The 18,791-nt window shown below is 40.7% G+C and overlaps 1 protein-coding gene across 6 annotated transcripts in view; it reads right to left on the bottom strand.

Moving 5' to 3' along the window:
* LOC138761518 (glutathione hydrolase 1 proenzyme-like) overlaps positions 1-18,791 on the bottom strand; it is a 99,874-nt gene that overhangs the window by 72,603 nt on the left and 8,480 nt on the right. For all 6 annotated transcript variants that reach the window (XM_069933785.1, XM_069933786.1, XM_069933781.1 and 3 more), the window contains 3 exons: positions 15,576-15,706; positions 8,984-9,076; positions 1,007-1,199 (listed from right to left, as the gene is read on the bottom strand). In XM_069933785.1, coding sequence (XP_069789886.1) covers positions 1,007-1,199; positions 8,984-9,076; positions 15,576-15,706 — 417 coding nt within the window. The remainder of the gene's footprint in view (positions 1-1,006; positions 1,200-8,983; positions 9,077-15,575; positions 15,707-18,791) is intronic.

Raw genomic sequence — 18,791 nt, 5'->3', positions numbered from 1 at the left:
AGGACATGCCACTGGTCAGAGGACATGCCACTGGTCAGAGGACATGCCACTGGTCAGAGGGATTGGCCTCACTTGTCAAGGATATTGTTTTATTGGAGAGTTAATGATGGGGGGGGGGAGGGTTGGGGTGGGTGAGGGAGGGAATGTCCCAGGAAGGGAGATGTTTCTCAGAAGAACTCTGAGTGTAAGCCATATTATAGCAGTTCACAGACATTCACCCTTTCTTACAGAACTCAAAATCTCTCACAAAAATGTTAATATTGATGGTAAAAGTTTGCTCTTACAAATTGATGTGAATTTTTAAAAAATAGACATAAGGTGAACACGGGGCACTGGACTAGTTCACCTAGGACAGGGATCCTGGGCAGCTGATCACAGCAGGACACCACTTCAGAGAATTGCCTTGCAAATGAACAAGGCAATTGCTTCGATTAACACTGTACATTGATATTTTATCCCACAACATGACTTTGTTTTCTAGTCAATTAAAAATTTCTCCTCTACCTACAATGCAGTCGAGTGCATTTACTGAGGAGAGAAAACCTTCCTGTCAGAACACATCTCCACTTACAACTTCAAGGGGTGGAAAGGGAAAGGGTTATGTGTGACAGAAGCTGGTCATGTCGAGGAGTTACTCCTAAGTGAAGCTGGGACCAAACACCAACCAGCGCCAGCTGAAGGCAAGGATTAACGTCAGCAATCTCTTTGGGTTCTCTGGTGTTGTACGCATCTGCGCGGCCTCCAACTGGCAGTCTGGAGGAGATGGGGGCAGTGTGGGAGGCGAGTGCCTGCATGGGGTAGCGGTGCCCAAGGACTTTTTCTCAACGGGTTCAGTCCACAGGGCGTGGTCACACAGATATAGTGAAACCCCTGGGATCTGGAATTTTGAGCAACTGGCAAAAAAAAAAGTAGAATGGTGTGATCGGCTGCTGTGGGGCGCAGTCTCTCAGAGCCGTGGCTTGTCGCATTCAGCAGCCCCAGGTGCATTATTGTGTCTTAGTCTCACCATAAGGATGGGTTTTTCTCGATGTTCTCCTTTTTTGACATTATGGCATCCGCAAGAGCTCGGGAGATGGGAAATCCTTCTTCAGCAAGTTGAATGCTTGGCTCAAACAACCGTTTCCAAGGTAGCCTTCCATGGCGCTGGTGAGCTAGTTGGTACCCTTTGATTTCACTGGGGACGGCGATGGATAATCCTCCTATGGTTCGGCACAGATACAACCGATTAGTTAGCTCTTGAATGGAAGTCATTCCAGCTTGCAGAAGCTGCCCACCCCCTTTACATCAGCCTGACCGACCTGCCCCCCCTCAAAATCCAGCCTTGCCCGCGGCAGTGACAGCGCCAGTCCAGTAGTCTTTCCTCCCAACCATTCATCGTCCACTTCAGCAGAGTCGGACAAGCTGCCCAGCAGCAGAAAGGTCACTGAGGGTGTGCCCGGGGGAAGAGAGGGGAGCTCGGACAATAGTGTAGGTAGGGTCCTGCATGAGGCAGCACTGTCCCGGGATACTTTCCAAAGGGCTCCAGACTGTAGAGAGGGTTCATGAAGAAATAGTAAAACCCCTGGTATTCGGGACCGGCATCCTCAAGCAACCGGCACCCTTAAGCAACTGGCGCCCTCAAGCAACCCGTAGTCTCAAGCAACCGGCACCCTTAGGCAACCCATAATCAGCAAGCAATCAACACCCTCAAGGAAATGGAAGCCTCAATCATCCAGGTCAAGTAAACAGCAGCCTCAATCATCTGGAAGCCTCAAGCAACCAGCAGACGCAGTCAACCAGAAGTCTCAATCAATCTGCATCTGCATTCAAATGAGGCCCCAGTTGGCATCAATCACCCGGTATGTCACAATCAACCGGCAGCATCAATCAAAGCAATCTCAAGCAACTGGCAGCCTCAAGCAACCAGAAGCCATGAAACTGGCAGCTTCAAGTAACTGGCAGCTTGTGCCTGCCTGTTCATTGAGACACCAGGTGATTGCCATCGGATGAATGATTTGAGGTCAACTGGCAGACTCAATTACCCAGCATCTGAATTGACTGGTGGCCTCAAGCAAACGGTAGCCTCAAAATCAACCAGCAGCATCAATCAAAAGTCAGCCTCAAGTGATCGGCGGCCTCAATCATCCGGAGGCCTCACGCAACCGGTGGCCTCACGCAACCGGCGGCCTCACGCAACCAGCGGCCTCAATCGACCGATATCCACAATCAGCCGGCAGCCCTGTGCAACCAGCAGCCCTGAGCAACCGGAATCAACCAGATGCCTCAATAAACCTGCATCTTCATTCAACAGAGGGCCTCAATCCCAGTGCCCTCAATCACCCGGCATGTCTCAATCAACTGACAGCCTCAATCAACTTGGAGAGTATTAAACAGCAGTCTCAAGTAACCGGCAGCCTCAATCACCCGGCATTTGAATCAACCGGCAGCCTCAAGCAACTGGCAGCCTCCATCAATCATCTAAAATAATTACAGAAAATATTTTTTAAAAATTAAAAAAAAAATGATTAAAATAATAGATAAAAAATACACGTTTAAAATTGTAAGTTGGGAGCAAATATTCAGCTTTGGTTGAGCTTTGCTCATAGCAGCTGTTTGAATAAAGTTGTGTGATACATTAATGGTGTCGTCCAGGATGGAGAGCTGGTTGATGCTATTCACTATTGGGGCAACTCATAGGAACATAGGAAGTAGGAACAGGAGTAGGCCAAAAATGAATATCATGGCTGATCTAATTTATGAGCTAATTCCACCTACCTGCCTTCTCCCCATATCTCCTAATTCCTCTATCATGTAAATATTTATCTAACCGAATTTTAAATATGTCTAATGAAGCAGCCTCAACCACTTCCCTGGATAGAGAATTCCAAACATTCACTACTCTCTAGGAAAAACTATTTTTCCTCATCTCTGTCCTAAATCTACTCCCCCGAATCTTGAGACTGTGTTCTCTCATTTTAGTTTCCCCGGCCAGCTCAAAAACCTTCCTACATCTATCCTATCCATAACTCTATTAAAGTGTCTCCTTATCCCTGCTTACTTAGTGTCTCCTCGGTCAGAGGCTTTATCTGTAAAATTATGGGGATTTAATTATCTATAATGTTATTCTTTGTTGTTCGGGAGGCTCTGTGGAGGGGGAGAAACCTGCAGATGCAGCGTCAATTAAATGTTTTCAAAGAATGTGACTGAAAATAAAGCAAAATGCTTTAAGGTTTATATATTCACACAAGTGAAGGTTGTTCAGTGTAAGGACAATATTTTTGTCTTTTAAACTGTTTATTCTGAATGCAAGTGAATTAGTTAGGAATTGTAAGTGTGAGTCTCAAGCAACCGGAAAATACACTTATCCAGCATCAACCAATTCCCATAGATGCCAAATACCGGGGTTTTACCCTACATCAACTGGCTCTGCACCCCAAATGAAGGTTTGCAACTGCTGGGGTTGAGTGCAAGACACAAACATGCCAGAGGATCTCAGCAGGTCTCGCAGCATCCACAGGCAGTAAAGGGGAATCTTAAGAAAGAAATTAGAAAAGCTAAAAGAAGGTACGAGGTAGCTTTAGCGAACAGGGTGAAAATAAATCCAAAGGGTTTCTACAAATATGTTAATAGCAAAAGGAGAGTGAGGGGTAAAATTGGTCCATTAGAGAATCATAGCAGACAACTGTGTGTGAAGCTGAAAGAGATGGGCGAGATCTTGAACAATTTATTTTCTTCAGTATTCACTAAGGAGAAAGATATTGAATTGTGCGGGGTAAAGGAAGCAAAGAGAGTCATTATGGAGACTCTAGTGATTAAGAAAGAGGAAGCACTGGAGCTTTTGAAGCATATAAAGATGGATAAGTCTTCAGGTCCCAAAAGGATTTTCCCCAGGACCTTAAGAGAAGTTAGTGAGGAAATAGCAGAGGCTCTGACAGTGATTTTTCAAATGTCATTAGAGACGGGGATAGTGCCGGAGGATTGGCATATTGCACATATGATTCCGTTGTTTATAAAGGGTTCGAAGAATAAGCTTGGCAATTATCGGCCTGTAAGTTTGACCTTTGTGGTGGGTAAATTAATGGAAAGCGTTCCTAGAGATAACATATTTAAGTTTTTGGAGAGACAGGGTCTTTTTTTTAAACTTTATTTAAAGATTTTATCACAGGAATAAAAAGAAAAATTACATTTAAAGAAAAAATATAAAATAAAATAATAATTACAATACAACATTAATAACCTAACTTAATTCAACCTAACTCCCCCTACATATATAAGAACTAAAAAAAATCTATATAAAAAAATCTCCACCCTTCCCCTCCCCCAAAATAAAGAGTGAAGAATTAGTAAAATTAATAATATTATATATTAAAAAAGCACACACAAAGAAAAAGAAAAATATGACAAAGAAAAATAATTTAAAAAAAAGATTTATCAAATCTAAAATATCACATCTAGGAACATACTTAAATCAAACTTAATTGCATATACTTAACAAATGGAGTCCACTTCAACTTATAAAAAGACATCTTATCTTGAATTGAAAAAGATATCCTTTCCATAATTAAACAAGACTTCATCTCTAAATACCAACTGGAGAGACAGGGTCTGATCAGGAATACTCAACACAGATTTGTGCACGGAAGGTCATGTTTGACCAATCGTTGAATTTTTTGAAGAGGTGTCTAGGAACATAGATGAGGGTAGAGCAGTGGATGTTGTCTATATGGACTTCAGTAAGGCCTTCGATAAGGTTCTACATGGAAGGTTAGTTAGGAAGGTTCAGTCATTAGGTATTAACTTTGAGATAGTCAAATGGATTCAACAGTGGCTGGAAGGGAGATGCCAAGGAGTCGTAGTGGGAGGCCGGTGATCAGTGGTGTGCCTCAGGGATCTGTATTGGGCCCCTTGCTGTTTGTCATTTACATTAATGATCTAGATGATGAGGTGGTAAATTGAATTAGTAAATATGCAGATGATACCAAAATAGGTGGAACTGTGGATAATGAAGACGGTTTTCAAAGATTGCAGAGGGATTTGGATTGCTTAAAAGAGTGGGCTGAAAGATGTCAGATGGAGTTTAATGATGAGAAGTGTGAAGTGCTTCATTTTGGAAGGAATAATCAAAATAGGACATACATAGTAAATGGGAAGACATTGAGGAATGCAGTGGAGCAGAAAGATCTAGGAATAATGGTGCATCGTTGCCTGAAGGTAGAATCTCATGTGGATAGGATGATGAAGAAGGGTTTTGGCATAGAATACAGGAGTTGGGAAGTGATGTTGTGACTGTTCAAGGTATTGATGAGGCCACATTTGGAATACTGTGAGCAGTTCTGGTCACTGAATTATAGGAAGGATATCAACAAGGTAGAGAGAGGGCAGAGAAGGTTTACAAAAATGTTACCTGGGTTTTAACATCTAGATTACAAAGAAAGATTGAGCAGATTAGGTCTTTATTCCTTGGAACGTAGGAAGGTTGAGGGGAGATTTGATAGAGGTATTTAAGATTATGAGGGGGATAGATAGAGTCGATGTGGATTGGCTTTTTCCCGAGAGGGTAGGAAAGATTGAAACAAGAGGTCATGAGTTAAGAGTTAAGGGGCAAAAGTTTAGAAATAACATGAGGGGAAACTTCACTCAGAGAGTGGTGGCTGTGTGGAATGAGCTTCCGGGAGAAGTAGTGGCGCAGGGTCAATTTTGTCATTTAATTGGACAGGTATATGGATGGAGGGGAATGGAGGGTTATGGGCAGGGTGCAGATAGGTGGGACTAGAGGAGAGAACTAGACTAGAAGGGCCGAGATGGCCTGTTCCAGTTCTGTAATTGTTATATGGTTATATAACTCTCCATTGCTCCCAAATTATTTAATAAATTATTTTTAATATATGTACAGGTGTATCAGACACGTATATAGGTTCTGCGTCTATCCCCATAGACGAGCACTCAGCAGCACAACGACAGCTTCTTCCCCACTGACATCAGATTCCTGAATCATTAATAGATCCCTTTCTCTTGATACCCTGACCCGGGAATCAACTGGGACAGGGTCAAGCGGAAAAAGAACACTGTCCAAATGCGACATTAAATGACGTTATTTCACACTGGGATTTACTGCCTCTACCCCTGCTTGTATCCCCGGTGCCAGCTGACTCTGGTGTGCTGATAAAACCTGTAGAAAAGGGACGGCAGAAAGTCAAGAACTCTCCGATCCCTGGGATGAGTGTGTTAAGTGGTAAAGCCATGAGCGTCCCGTGGAAACAGCACAAAGGGCTTCCTATCCTGGGACACTGTGTGCCCAATTAACTGGAATGGCAGTGGAAAAGGGGGTTATCAAAGAAACACGACCTTACTTATCGTGCAACTATTATTTTTATTTTTTATAGAAATGTTGTAAGATGGTTATAATATGAATGTTTGCACTGTGATGCTGCCACAAAACACCGAATTTCATGACTTGTTCACAATAATAAATCCCGATTCTGATGTTTGTCCGTATTTGTGTAATGTTTGGTTGTGCGTCTGCGTGTTTTCGCCGTGAGGTCCAGAGAACGCTGCTTTATCGCGTTGTATTTGTCCAGTCGACAACAATAAATGAACTTTCATCCAACTTGACATCCCATCGATAGTACAAATAAGGCTCAGTGGAAATGTGCAGAATGACTGAAGGGTACGTCACCCCTTTTTTAATTTGATGTGTGAAACTGTGTTATAGTTTCTATAGGTACATTAAAAGTAAAAGATTAGTGAGGGATAGAATTGGACCCCTTGTAGATAGGGAGGGTAGGCTATGTGAAAAGTCAGAGGAGATGGGGGAAAATTTAAATGATTTCTTTTCCTCGGTATTCACTAGGGAAAAAACATTGTACCAGTTGAAGTAAAGAAAAATAGTGGGGAGGTCATATAAGGATAACTGAGGAGGTAGTGATGGCAGTGTTAAAAAAGATAAGGGTGGACAAATCTCCGGATCCGGACAAAGTATTCCCAAGGACACTCAGGGAGGCTAGTGGACAGATATTGGGGCCATTAACAGAGATATTTAGGATGTCACTGGTCACGGGAGTAGTGCCAGAGGATTGGAGGGTGGCTCATGTTGTTCTGCTGTTTAAGAAAGGGTCCGAATGTAAGCCTGGAAATTATAGACCTGTGAGTCTGACGTCTGTGGTGGGTAAGTTGATGGAAAGTGTTCTGAGGGATGGCATTTACAAATATTTGGAAGAACAGGGATTGATAGGTAGCAATCAGCATGGTTTTGTCAGGGGTAGATCATGCTTAACAAACCTTATAGAGTTTTTCGAGGGGGTTACAAAAAAGATTGATGAAGGGAAGGCTGTGGATATTATCTATTTAGACTTTAGTAAAGCTTTTGACAAAGTTCCCCACAGGAGGTTAGGAAAAAAGGTGGAGGCATTAGGTATAAATAAGGAGGTAGTGAAATGGATTCAGCAATGGTTGGATGGGAGGTGTCAGAGAGTAGTGGTAGAAAATTGTTTGTCAAATTGGAGGCCGGTGATATATTTCCTCAGGGCTCGGTCCTGGGTCCACTATTGTTTGTTATATATATTAATGATCTGGAAGAAGGGGTGGTGAATTGGATAAGTAAGTTTGCAGATGATACAAAGATTGGTGGTATTGTGGACAGTGAGGAAGATTATCGTAGCTTAAAAAGAGATATAGGAAAGCTAGAGGAGTGGGCTGAGAAATGGCTGATGGAATTTAATACAGATAAATGTGAAGTGTTGCATTTTGGAAAGGCAAATCTAAATAGGTCATATATATTGAATGGTAGAAAATTGAGGAGTGCAGAGCAACAAAGGGATTTAGGAGTTAAGGTAAATAGTACCCTCAAAGTTGATACTCAGGTAGATAGAGTAGTGAAGAAGGCATTTGGAGAATTGAATTCAAGAGTTGGGATGTTATGATGAAATTGTACAAAGCATTGGTGAGGCCAAATTTGGAATACTGTGTGCAGTTTTGGTCACCAAATTATAGGAAGGATATAAACAAAATAGAGAAAGTGCAGAGAAGGTTCACGAGAATGTTTACAGGATGTCAGGGCTTGAGTTACAGAGAAAGGTTGAGCAGCCTGGGGCTTTTTTCTCTGGAGCGTAGAAGATTGAGGGGGGTTTTGATGGAGGTGTTCAAGATTTTAAAAGGGACAGAGAGAGTCAACGTGGATAGGCTTTTTCAATTAAGAGTGGGGGATATTCAAACCAGAGGCCATGGTTTGAGATTGAAGGGGGAAAATTATAAGAGGATCATTGAGGGGAAATTTCTTCATGCAAAGGGTGGTTGGGATGTGGAATAAGCTTCTGGTGGAGGTGGTTGAAGCAGGGACGTTATTTACATTTAAGGAAAGACTGGATAATTACACATGGAGGGGAGAGGATTGGAGGGGTATGGACCAGGTGCTGGTCAGTGGGACTAGGAGGGTGGGGATTTGTTCTGGCATGGACTAGTAGGGCCAAATTGGATCCAATATTGGACAAATCAGTGAGAACAGTAACAAGGGTGAAAGCTGCAAAAATGACATTGTCATTTATGAAGGATTTAAATGTAATTGGTTAATAGAGAGATGGTCGTAATTACTGCCTCTCACGGTGTTGTTGGCCCATGTTATGGTGAGTTTTGGTTCTAGTCGTAGTTCTGCGTGTGTTTTGTTTTTGTGATGTTCTAGTTGAATAAAGTTTGTATTTTTATTTTTTTAAAAGTGCAGAACAGAGATCAGTTAATGGCCGAAATATCGTTGGTCTGAAACAAATTTATATTTAGGAGTATACGCAACCTCGAAAAATCTATTAAAAACCATCAGCTCCATTCTTGTAGATTATTAGAGAGAAAAAGTGTGGGGGAGGGGGTAGGAGAATTGATGGAAAGATAGAGAATTCATCAGAATGGTTTCTGATGAATATCTGATGAATTGTTATAGTGTCTAACAATCCATCAGAAACCTTTCTCGACTGAACTCAGGAAGCAGAAGGAAGGTGCTGAATGTTTGGCTGCTTACCCTTACGAGAAAGCGCTCCTGTCTTATTCACAAACATATCCCTCGATGCATTTCCTGGAGCCACCTCCCTGGCATCAATGATATCTACTTTTCCTGTGTAAAGAACAATGAAACAACATTTGAAACAACAAGGGTCATACAAAAGCAGGAGCTGGAATCTGGCGAATGGTCAAGGCTCGTCTCTCAGGCTGACTGCAAGCACACTGGAGATGGTTTTCACCCAAATCCCCTCCACGTACACCCCCAAGGTGGCATTGGCATGGAGAGGGTGATAAAGTTAGCTCAACATTATTACAGAGCCAGCAACCTAGTTTCGAATCTACCGCAGACTGTAGAGTATCTTTATGTGACAATAAAAATGAACCTTGAAATGTCTCTATCAGATCCCATTGTAACCGACTGAGTTCTGGGAAAAACTGGCACAACTCCTTTACTTTCCCTGTGTGACTAGAGGCCTTCATGCCAGGAATTGTGTGTCACCCGGAATTGTTCCAGTCAGCTGCCACTCACATCCCCCTTGGCACTGGGTCTCAACCAGGTGTTCCCATGGGCTGGTCATAGAATGCAGGTACAGGAGGATGTTGCTCCAACGTTAATACTGTCATCGCTAATCGCTGACCTGTGTACAGGCTGTTCGCTTATTTTTGGCTTAAAAATTTTGAATATACAATACAAATAAATTAACAAAAACCCTCTCCCCCAACCCTGCAGTATTATATGGTTATTAAGATTAATGTTTTTACAAAAATTCAATCTTTTTCAATCCTTGTAAAGTTCCTCAAAAATTCTTTAAATATTTGAATTCTATAATTAGTAAGGTCTTATGGAAAGACAAAATGGTTAGGGTTTCTTTACAAAAATTAACTTGGAAATATGAATTGGGAGGTTTTTGAGTCCTAAATTTTCAAAATTATTATAAAGCAGCAGAATTGAGGATAATCAATAGAATGTTTGTTTTGGATAGCTCATTAGTATGAGCCAATATTGAATTATCCACTATTGATGAGAAGAACATGATACAATTTATGTATAAATGGAATAATGTTTTTAATTGTTGATAATAAACTACTTGTCGAGGCATTTAATTGAATTATGGAATAAGATAAATAAGGAGATATTTACCCAGGGAAAAATTTTCAGATAAAACGCCTTTATATCAGAATAAACCTTCCCTTTACTCTTAAAATATGGAATCAGAAGGAATTAAAACTGTTGAAGATTGTTATGAAGCTGGATATTTTAAAGAAAGAAAGAAAAATATGAAATTCCAAATAATACTTTTTTGTTATCAAGTTAAAGTTTTATTGTTAGATAATTTTGGACCCTCTGTAAGAAGCAAGACAAACTAAATTTGAAATTTTGCAGTACAAAAATTTTATTTCTGAAATGTATAAATTATTACAAAGCAAGATGCTTTAAATAGATATTCATAAATTGAGATTAAAATGGGAGAATGATTTGGGAATATTAATTGACCAAGACAATTGGAGGTCTATATGTAAGGATAGTGTGACTAAGATTATTGATGTTCAATATTGAATAGTGCATTATAATTTTATATATCAATTGTATTTAACCACTCAGAAATTAAAGAGATATAATTTAATTTCTTCAGATTTATGGTATAAATGTTTTAAAGAAGTAGGTTCCTTTTTACATTCAATTTGGTTATGTTATCTTTTTTGGATACAACTTAAGGAATTTTTAGAGAATGTTTTAAAGATTCAATTACCAATGGACCCAGCATTATTCCTATTAGGTAATGTTAAAATGTTGAATTTGACTTTAAGATTGTCTAAGTAAAAATTGTGTTTTTAAGGTTCGCATTGGCTGTGTCAAGAAAGTGTATAGCTATAATTTGGAAAGAGGAGATTGATTTGGCTTCCGGTGCTCTACATATACGTCACCATCAGGGCAGGAGAAGGATCACTATTAATTAAAATGTCAGAGATTTTATTGCTAAAAATATTATTTTAAAGAAGATTATGGAGAGAACATTAAAATTTATTAGTTTTAATATTAATGGAATTAACATTGAGTGAAGAGAAACAGGTCTTGGCATGCCTGAAAAAATTAAAGGCAGATATAGTCTTTTTGCAAGAAACACATCTTACCAAATTGGAACAAGCAAAATTAGAAAGAGTTTGGGTGGGACAAGTAATATTGTCTTAATTTGGACCAAAAGCAAGAGGTGTAGTGATTTTAATTAATTAAAATATACCAATAATCATAGAAGAGACTTTAACTTGGAAGATTTGTAATGGCACACTGTAAAATTTATGCAGAATCATGGACATTTATGAATATTTATACCCCAAATTATGATGATAATCTTTATGAAGGATATCTTTTTTAAAACCACAGGGGGAAGACAAAAAATATTGATTGGAGGAGATTTCAATTTCTGTTTAGATCCAATATTGGACAAATCAGTGAGGGTGAAAGCTGCAAAAATGACATTGTCATTTATGAAGGATTTAAATGAAATTTTGCAGTACAAAAATTTTATTTCTGAAATGTATAAATTATTACAAAGCAAGATGCTTTAAATAGATATTCATAAATTGAGATTAAAATGGGAGAATGATTTGGGAATATTAATTGACCAAGACAATTGGAGGTCTATATGTAAGGATAGTGTGACTAAGATTATTGATGTTCAATATTGAATAATGCATTATAATTTTATATATCAATTGTATTTAACCACTCAGAAATTAAAGAGACCACCGCCAGTGGGCTGATATCGCCTCAAACTGTGCATCTTGGTGCCTCACAGTTCGGCGGGCAGCAACCTCCTTTGAAGAAGACCGCAGAGCCCACCTCACTGACAAAAGACAAAGGAGGAAAAACCCAACACCCAACCCCAACCAACCAATTTTCCCCTGCAACCGCTGCAACCGTGTCTGCCTGTCCCGCATCGGACTTGTCAGCCACAAACGAGCCTGCAGCTGACGTGGACATTTACCCCTCCATAAATCTTGGTCCGCGAAGCCAAGCCAAAAAAAAAATGTAATTAGTATATGGAGGTGGCTCAACCCCTTAGAAAGAGACTACTCATTCTATTCAAAGGTACATGATTCACATTCAAAGATTGATTTATTTTTAATGTCTGCCCAGTTAAGGTACGCAATCCTTTATCCATACATCTAAAATCGAGAAAGCTCCAAAATCTGGCAAGTGAGGAGAGAGACGGCAGTTTGAGTCGGGTGGGCAAGAGACCAGCAGTGCAAGTCGGGCAGGTGAGGGGGGAGACCGGTAGCGTGAGTTGGGCGGGCGAGGGGAGGACAGCAGCATGACTGGAAGGGGGTGGGGTGGATATGGAAGCACAATTAGAGTGGGCTTAAATCTGGCTTTCCAAAATCTGGAAAAATCCAAAATTCGGAACACTCTCCCCAAAGGAATCCGGATAAAGGATTGTGTACCTGTATAAAGTGGAGTGGTAAAAATGGAGTATTTGGCTAGACTTTTATCAGACCACTCAATGTTAAGTTTAACTATTACAGTAATGGAAAAGAAAGAAAGTAAATACTGGTGACACCCTAATGCTAAATTATTAAAGAGGAAGGACTTTTGTGAATTTATTAAGAGACAGATAGAAATATTTTGTGAAAACAATCTTCCTTCAACTGATAATAGTTTCTTAATATGGGACATGCTTAAAGCTTTTCTGAAGGAACAAATAAGTTCTTTTACTAAAACAAAATTGTTACATAAATACATTGAAGCCATAGTTTGGGAATTCAGGTGTTAGTAAGGAACAACCTTCCCCAGAAATATTGGTTGTTGTCAAGATTAAGGAATCTGTGGACCATGAGACTGTACAAGCTGGTTCTTGTGAGGGTCACTTTCAAAACATTGTTCCACTTCAATTGTCTAATTCAACTATTTTGCAGAAACTGGATAAGTTGGATCATCTCCAGCCCCAGGAAAAGGAGCATTTGAAACAGGTACTTTTAAAATTTAAAAATTTGTTTCCAGATGTATCTCAAAGAATATCAGTGATTTGTCATGAGGTGGATATAGGAGAAGGGAGTCCCATAAAACAACACCCCTATTGAATAAACATTGAAAAGAGTAAAATAATGGATCAGGAGGTGGCTACATGTTGGAAAATGATTTTATTAGACCTTCAAACTCAAATTGGAGTTCTCCTTGTGTCCTGGTACCTAAAAGAGTTGGAACTGTCAGATTCTGTACAGATTACAGGAAGGTTAATGCAGTAACCAAAACAGATGTTCATCCTATTCCTAGAATCAATGATTGTGTTGATAAAATCGGGAAAGCTAAATTTCATACCAAAGTAGACTTGTTGAAGGGTTACTGGTGCGTGCCACTAACCGAAAGAAGAAGGGATATTTCCACATTCGAGACACCTTCAGGTTTGTTCGAATATAATGTGCTACCTTTTGGTATGAAAAATGCCCCAGCGATGTTCCAAAGGATGATTAATTCAGAAATCCAAGGGTTAAAACATACAGATGCTTATATTGATGACATGGTCACAAAAAGTGACACATGGGAAGAACATCTGATGGAATTGGAGAAATTGTAAGATTATCCAAAGCAAACTTAACTGTCAATTTAGCTAAAAGTGAATATGGACATGCTACTATGACATACTGAGGTCATGTAGTTTGTCAGGGCAAAGTTATGAATATTCAAGCGAAAGTGCAGGTGATTTCTCAATTCCCTATTCTCAATGGCAAGAAAGCAGTGAGAAGGTTTTTAGGAATTACAGGATTCTATAGGAAGTTTTTCAATAATTTTCCAGAAACTGCTCTTTGTTTAGCCAATCTTGAGAAGAAGGGGGAGAAATTTGTGTGGACAAAATCTTGTCAGAGAGCTTTAGAAAATTTAAAGGAGATATTGTGCCATAACTGTGTTTTAAAATCTCTTGATTTGGACAAAACATTAGCCATGGATGCAAGTGAAGAGGCTGTGGGAACAGAGTTATTGCAAAAGAAGGATTGTGATGGCATTACTTTTCCAAGAAATTCATGAACATCAAAAAAAATTATTCAACCATAGAGAAAGAACTATTGTCCCTTGTACTGGCTTTGCAGCACTTTGATGTTTGTACCTGCACAGCTCAAGGACCAATTATTGTGTACACTGACCATAATCCCTTGGTGTTCTTAAATAAGATGAAAAACAAAAATTGAAGATGATTAAACTGGAGTTTAATTCTGCAAGAATATAATTTAATGATAATTTCTATTAAAGACAAAGATAATGTAATTGCTGATTGCCTTTCCAGATGCTAAATTTGCAATGTTTTGCAGCAAACAAAACTTATTAGTTGTAAATGCTTCTAAAAGAATGTTGTTTGTCTGTATTATATTGTATAACAATAATGAAGGTATTATTTAATGTTATAGATTGTAGTTAAAAAATTTGCTCTTACAGCTCAAAACTTTCTTTGATGGGGGAGGTATTATGAGCTCCCATTTTAGTAAAATGGGATTATCACTATAAGGGATAGTATAGACAGGATGAACTGAATGGTCAGTTACCATTTAACATTTCACACAAGCTCAACACAAGTCACAGCCCAGCGATAATTCGATACATTGGAAGAACTGAGGAAAGGTTTGCCATAACATTTGCAAAGACATTGTGATTTTGCAAAGGGAAGGGAGAACCATTCTGACCGCTAGAGAGGAAACAACTCTTTGAAGCAGCTCTTGTGACCAGCCGTTCCATGGAATTCAGAGAAAACCTGTTCTGTGAATGAATGACTGGGCCTTTTCAGTGGATTAACTTGTGCCAGGAGCGTCCTGGTGTGCTTCATTTTGATTGTGACTAGCAGTGAAGTTACTTGAAGAAAGCGGTGCCAGGATCTTGGAAGCTTTATGGAGGCCGCCAGTTCGAGTCTCGCATACAAAAGGACCAGGAGTTTTATGACCACAGCTTGTGTGGATGGACATTTCTTCAAAGGTAACACAAGGAAAATTCGTGAGTCTGTAGCAGCTACAACTCCCGTCTCCCCATCAGTTCAACATTAATTCTGGGCATCGAATTTCAAGGCCAACACTTCAACACTGAATTTGAAAGACTGAACTTTGAAGTGACTTTCTCGATTTTGGGCTGGACTGTAATTGTTTGGGTGTATCACACACACACATGCACGCACACAAAGTACACCTGTGCAGAGTTGGGGATAGATTTAGTGTTAAGGATAGTTTAAGAGTTAAGACTATAGTTTAAGAGTAAGAAATAAAATTAGTGTTTTAAACTTAAACACTGTCTGGTTCATTGTCTATTGGTGCTTGTTACGCGTGGTTCTTAAGAAGGGTTATGGACTGGATGCAGGTCAGTGGGACTAGGCAAAAAAAAATGGTTCTAATCTGTCCCATTGGTCTGCCATTTGCTTGTTCCCCTGATTATTTGCATCCACTGGTCTCCAACTCTTTATTAATATTCCTGCTGTTATAACTTTCTCCAGCAACTAAGAGTGAGGTAGCCCATGGATCCCCCACACCTCTCCCACCCTGAACGTGGCAGTGGCTGGGTGCCAAGGGAGGGCTGGTCAATGAGCAAAGAAAGCAACTGAGAGACAGGAAGAGGCCCAGAGCCAGGAGCGACCTACCTGTCCGCGCGTTGTAAATGGTCATGAAGAAGCCTCCTCCGATGCCCATGCTGTGTGCATTCATGAGGCCACAGCACAGCAAGCTGGCGATGGCAGCGTCGACCACGGACCCCCCCTCTTGGAGAAGGTCCCTGCCAGAGAAGCAGTGAGAGGGTCAGTGCATGTTAGGGCTTGAGGATCAAGGCATTAGAATCATCGAGCATTTCAGTATAAAAAAACTAGCCTTTCAGCCCTTCTAGACTGTGTCAAACGATTATTCTGCCTCATCCCACTGATGCACATACCATACCCCTCCCATTAATGAAATGTATTAATTTTGAAAATGTAATTTGTAGTGTAGACATACAGCGCAGCAACATGCCCTTCCAGCCCATGAGCCCACGCCGCCCAAATACCCCCACGTGACCAGTTAACCCAATGCCGTAAGTCTTTGGATCATGGGAAGAAATCAGATCGCTCGGAGGAAACCCATGCGGTCACGGGGAGAACGTACAAACTCCTGCTGGGCATTGGTGGACTTGCTGGCACTGTAGTAACATTGTGCCAACCACCATATCAACCGTGCCACCTCTATCCATTGCTTCCCCTTTCCTCTGACTGCTTTTCCTCCTCTGCCCCAGTTCTGAGAGAGTCCTAGATGTGAAACATTAACTGTTTCCCCAAACAAATGGTTCAAACATTCTCAGGCACAACTCAAGGGAAGCCTGTTATTTAGGCAACTGCTTGAGAGAACACAGGAAGGCGTCCCAGTAACCTGGTACCAACATCATAAAGGACCCCCATCAACCTCTTCTCACTGCTCCCTCTGGGCAGAGGGTGTACAAGCCTAAAGAAAAACAGCCCGGCCTTTGAGCCTTCTGTCCTGCTTCAGTGCCACCTCGAACCAGGCATTAATTTATCCTCCATTTTGGGGGGTGTGTAGGCCCTACACCCCCAATGGAGGACAAATCAAGGGGCAGAAAAAGCACTTACCCATTAAATGCAGCGTGTGCAGCCATGTTTCTTCTCGCGCTCATGACGGGGAAGTGTGAAGGTGCCCCCTTCCCCTCCCCCGAGAGAATTTCTAACGTTAACACTGCACGCTCTCCATTTTGGTAAGTTTGAAATGGCCACCCTATTCCAAGTTCAAGAACAGTTTGTTTCCAACAGCTATCAGGCTCTTGAACGTCTCCCCGTTACATTGATCAGGGACTTCTCTGTCACCGCTGTCTGTACAACTGCAAGTCACTTTTTCTGCACTGTGAATGACCTAGAACCGCTCTTTTGAATTTATTGACTCCTTTTAATTTAATTAAATATATTTTTCTCTTTGGAATTATCGTGGGGCTTCGATTGCGTGGACAGCCAGCACTTTTATCCCAGGGCAACAGCAGCAAATACCAGAGGACATCAGTGTAAGGTGAGTCAAGGAAAGTTCAGGGGAGTCTTCAGAGGTAAGTTTTATTTTTACACAGAGAGTGGTGGGTGCTGGAGGTGGAGGCTGGTACAATAGGGACATTCAAAAGATTCTTAGATAAGAAAACTAGAGGGTGATGGGCATGATATAGGGAGAGGTTTAATTATAGAGTCGATTTACAAAGGGCAGCCCAACATTGTGGGCTGAAGGGTCTGTACTGGGATTAAATGTTCTGTGAAGAAGACACGCATTAGGAGTTTGAGGAGATTCGGGCCGTCACCAAAGACTCTTGCAAACTTCTACAGGTGGACCATGGAGAGCATTCTGTCAGCCTGCATCAGTGTCTGGTATTGAGGTGCCAATACACAGGACAGGAAAAGGCCACAGAGGGTTGCGAACTTGGCCGGCGTCATCAAGGGCATTGGTCTTCACTCCATAAAGGACATCTACAAAAAAGCAGCCTCTATCCCCAAGGACCCTCAGCATCCAGGCCAGCCCTCTTCTCACTGCTACCATCGGGAGAGGGTACAGGAGCCTGAAGACGAACACCCAGCGGCACAAGGACAGCTTCTTCCCACCCCGCCACCCCCCCCCCCCCCCGCCCTCCACCCCCACCACCACCATCAGATTTCCGCATGGACAATGAACTTTGCCTTTTCTCATTTCAAAATTATTATTTATTTTTTAATTTTGTATTTACTAAATACAATATTTAAAAAGAAATAATAAAATAAATAAAGTGCGGCCCAGTTAGCATTGCTGTTAATGCAAAGCCAGCAATCAGGACCGGGGTTCAAATCCCACGTTGTCTGTAAGGAGTTTGTGCATTCTCTTGTGCCTGCATGGATTTTCCCCAGGGGGTTCCAGTTTCCTCCTACCATTCAAAAACGTACCAGGGGTGTGAATTTATGGGGTGTAATTTGGGAAGCTCAGACTCATGGGTCAAAAGGGCCTGTCGTCGTACTGCATGTTGAAATTTTAAAATTCTTTCCTGTTAAAATATTTTTACTAATATTTACATTAAGCACAGTTCACCTGTACAGTTATATATTGTAGGATGCAAAAGATGAGAAAAAAAACATAATCCAGAACCCCTCACACTGACCAAGGTTCAAAGTTGACACGTTGGAGGCAGGTGATAATAACCTGGAGATGGGCAGCACGGAACCAAAGCTTCAGAAGAGCCCAAATTCTTTAGGCCAGTAGTTCTCATCCTTTTTCTTTCCACTTTAAGTAATCCCTATGTCATCGATGTGGGTGGAAAGAAAAAGTTTGAAAACCACTGTTTTAATCGTCCCTAACTGACTTGTTATGTACACCATTTCATATCTCCAAAGGAAATGGGCCAAGGGCAAATTTTCTCAAGCAAAACATTTCAGTAACAATTGGGCCTACAGCAGTGGTTCTCAACATTCCCTTCCCACTCACATCCCACCTTAAAGAATCCCTTACTGATCAGAGAATTTACAGCATAGGGATTACTTAAAGTAGAAAGAAAAAGATTGAGAACCATTGCCTTAGGTTATGATAATGGTCCATAAATGGGCCCCACATCTTTTGGAAGTTAATATTTGCCTCTTTAATGGCAAATTGAATTTTTTCTAACCTTAAACAAGACATAATATTCCTTAAATGTTGTATATGTGCAGGTGGAGAATTGTCTTTCCATTTCCTCAAAATTCCACATCTGGCTGTGAGAGATGAGTAAAACTAATATGAAAATATGAAAGATGAAGAAAATTAGTATGGATATATGTGTAATGAATAGGATAAGGATAGATAATAGAATGTGGTAAGTAAAGTTAGTCTGAATAAGATAA

This window comes from Narcine bancroftii, chromosome 4 (genome assembly GCF_036971445.1).
Source record: "Narcine bancroftii isolate sNarBan1 chromosome 4, sNarBan1.hap1, whole genome shotgun sequence".
Lineage (NCBI taxonomy): Eukaryota > Metazoa > Chordata > Chondrichthyes > Torpediniformes > Narcinidae > Narcine > Narcine bancroftii.
Note: the sequence above shows the minus strand (reverse complement) of the source record. Positions and strands in the feature narration are given on the sequence as shown.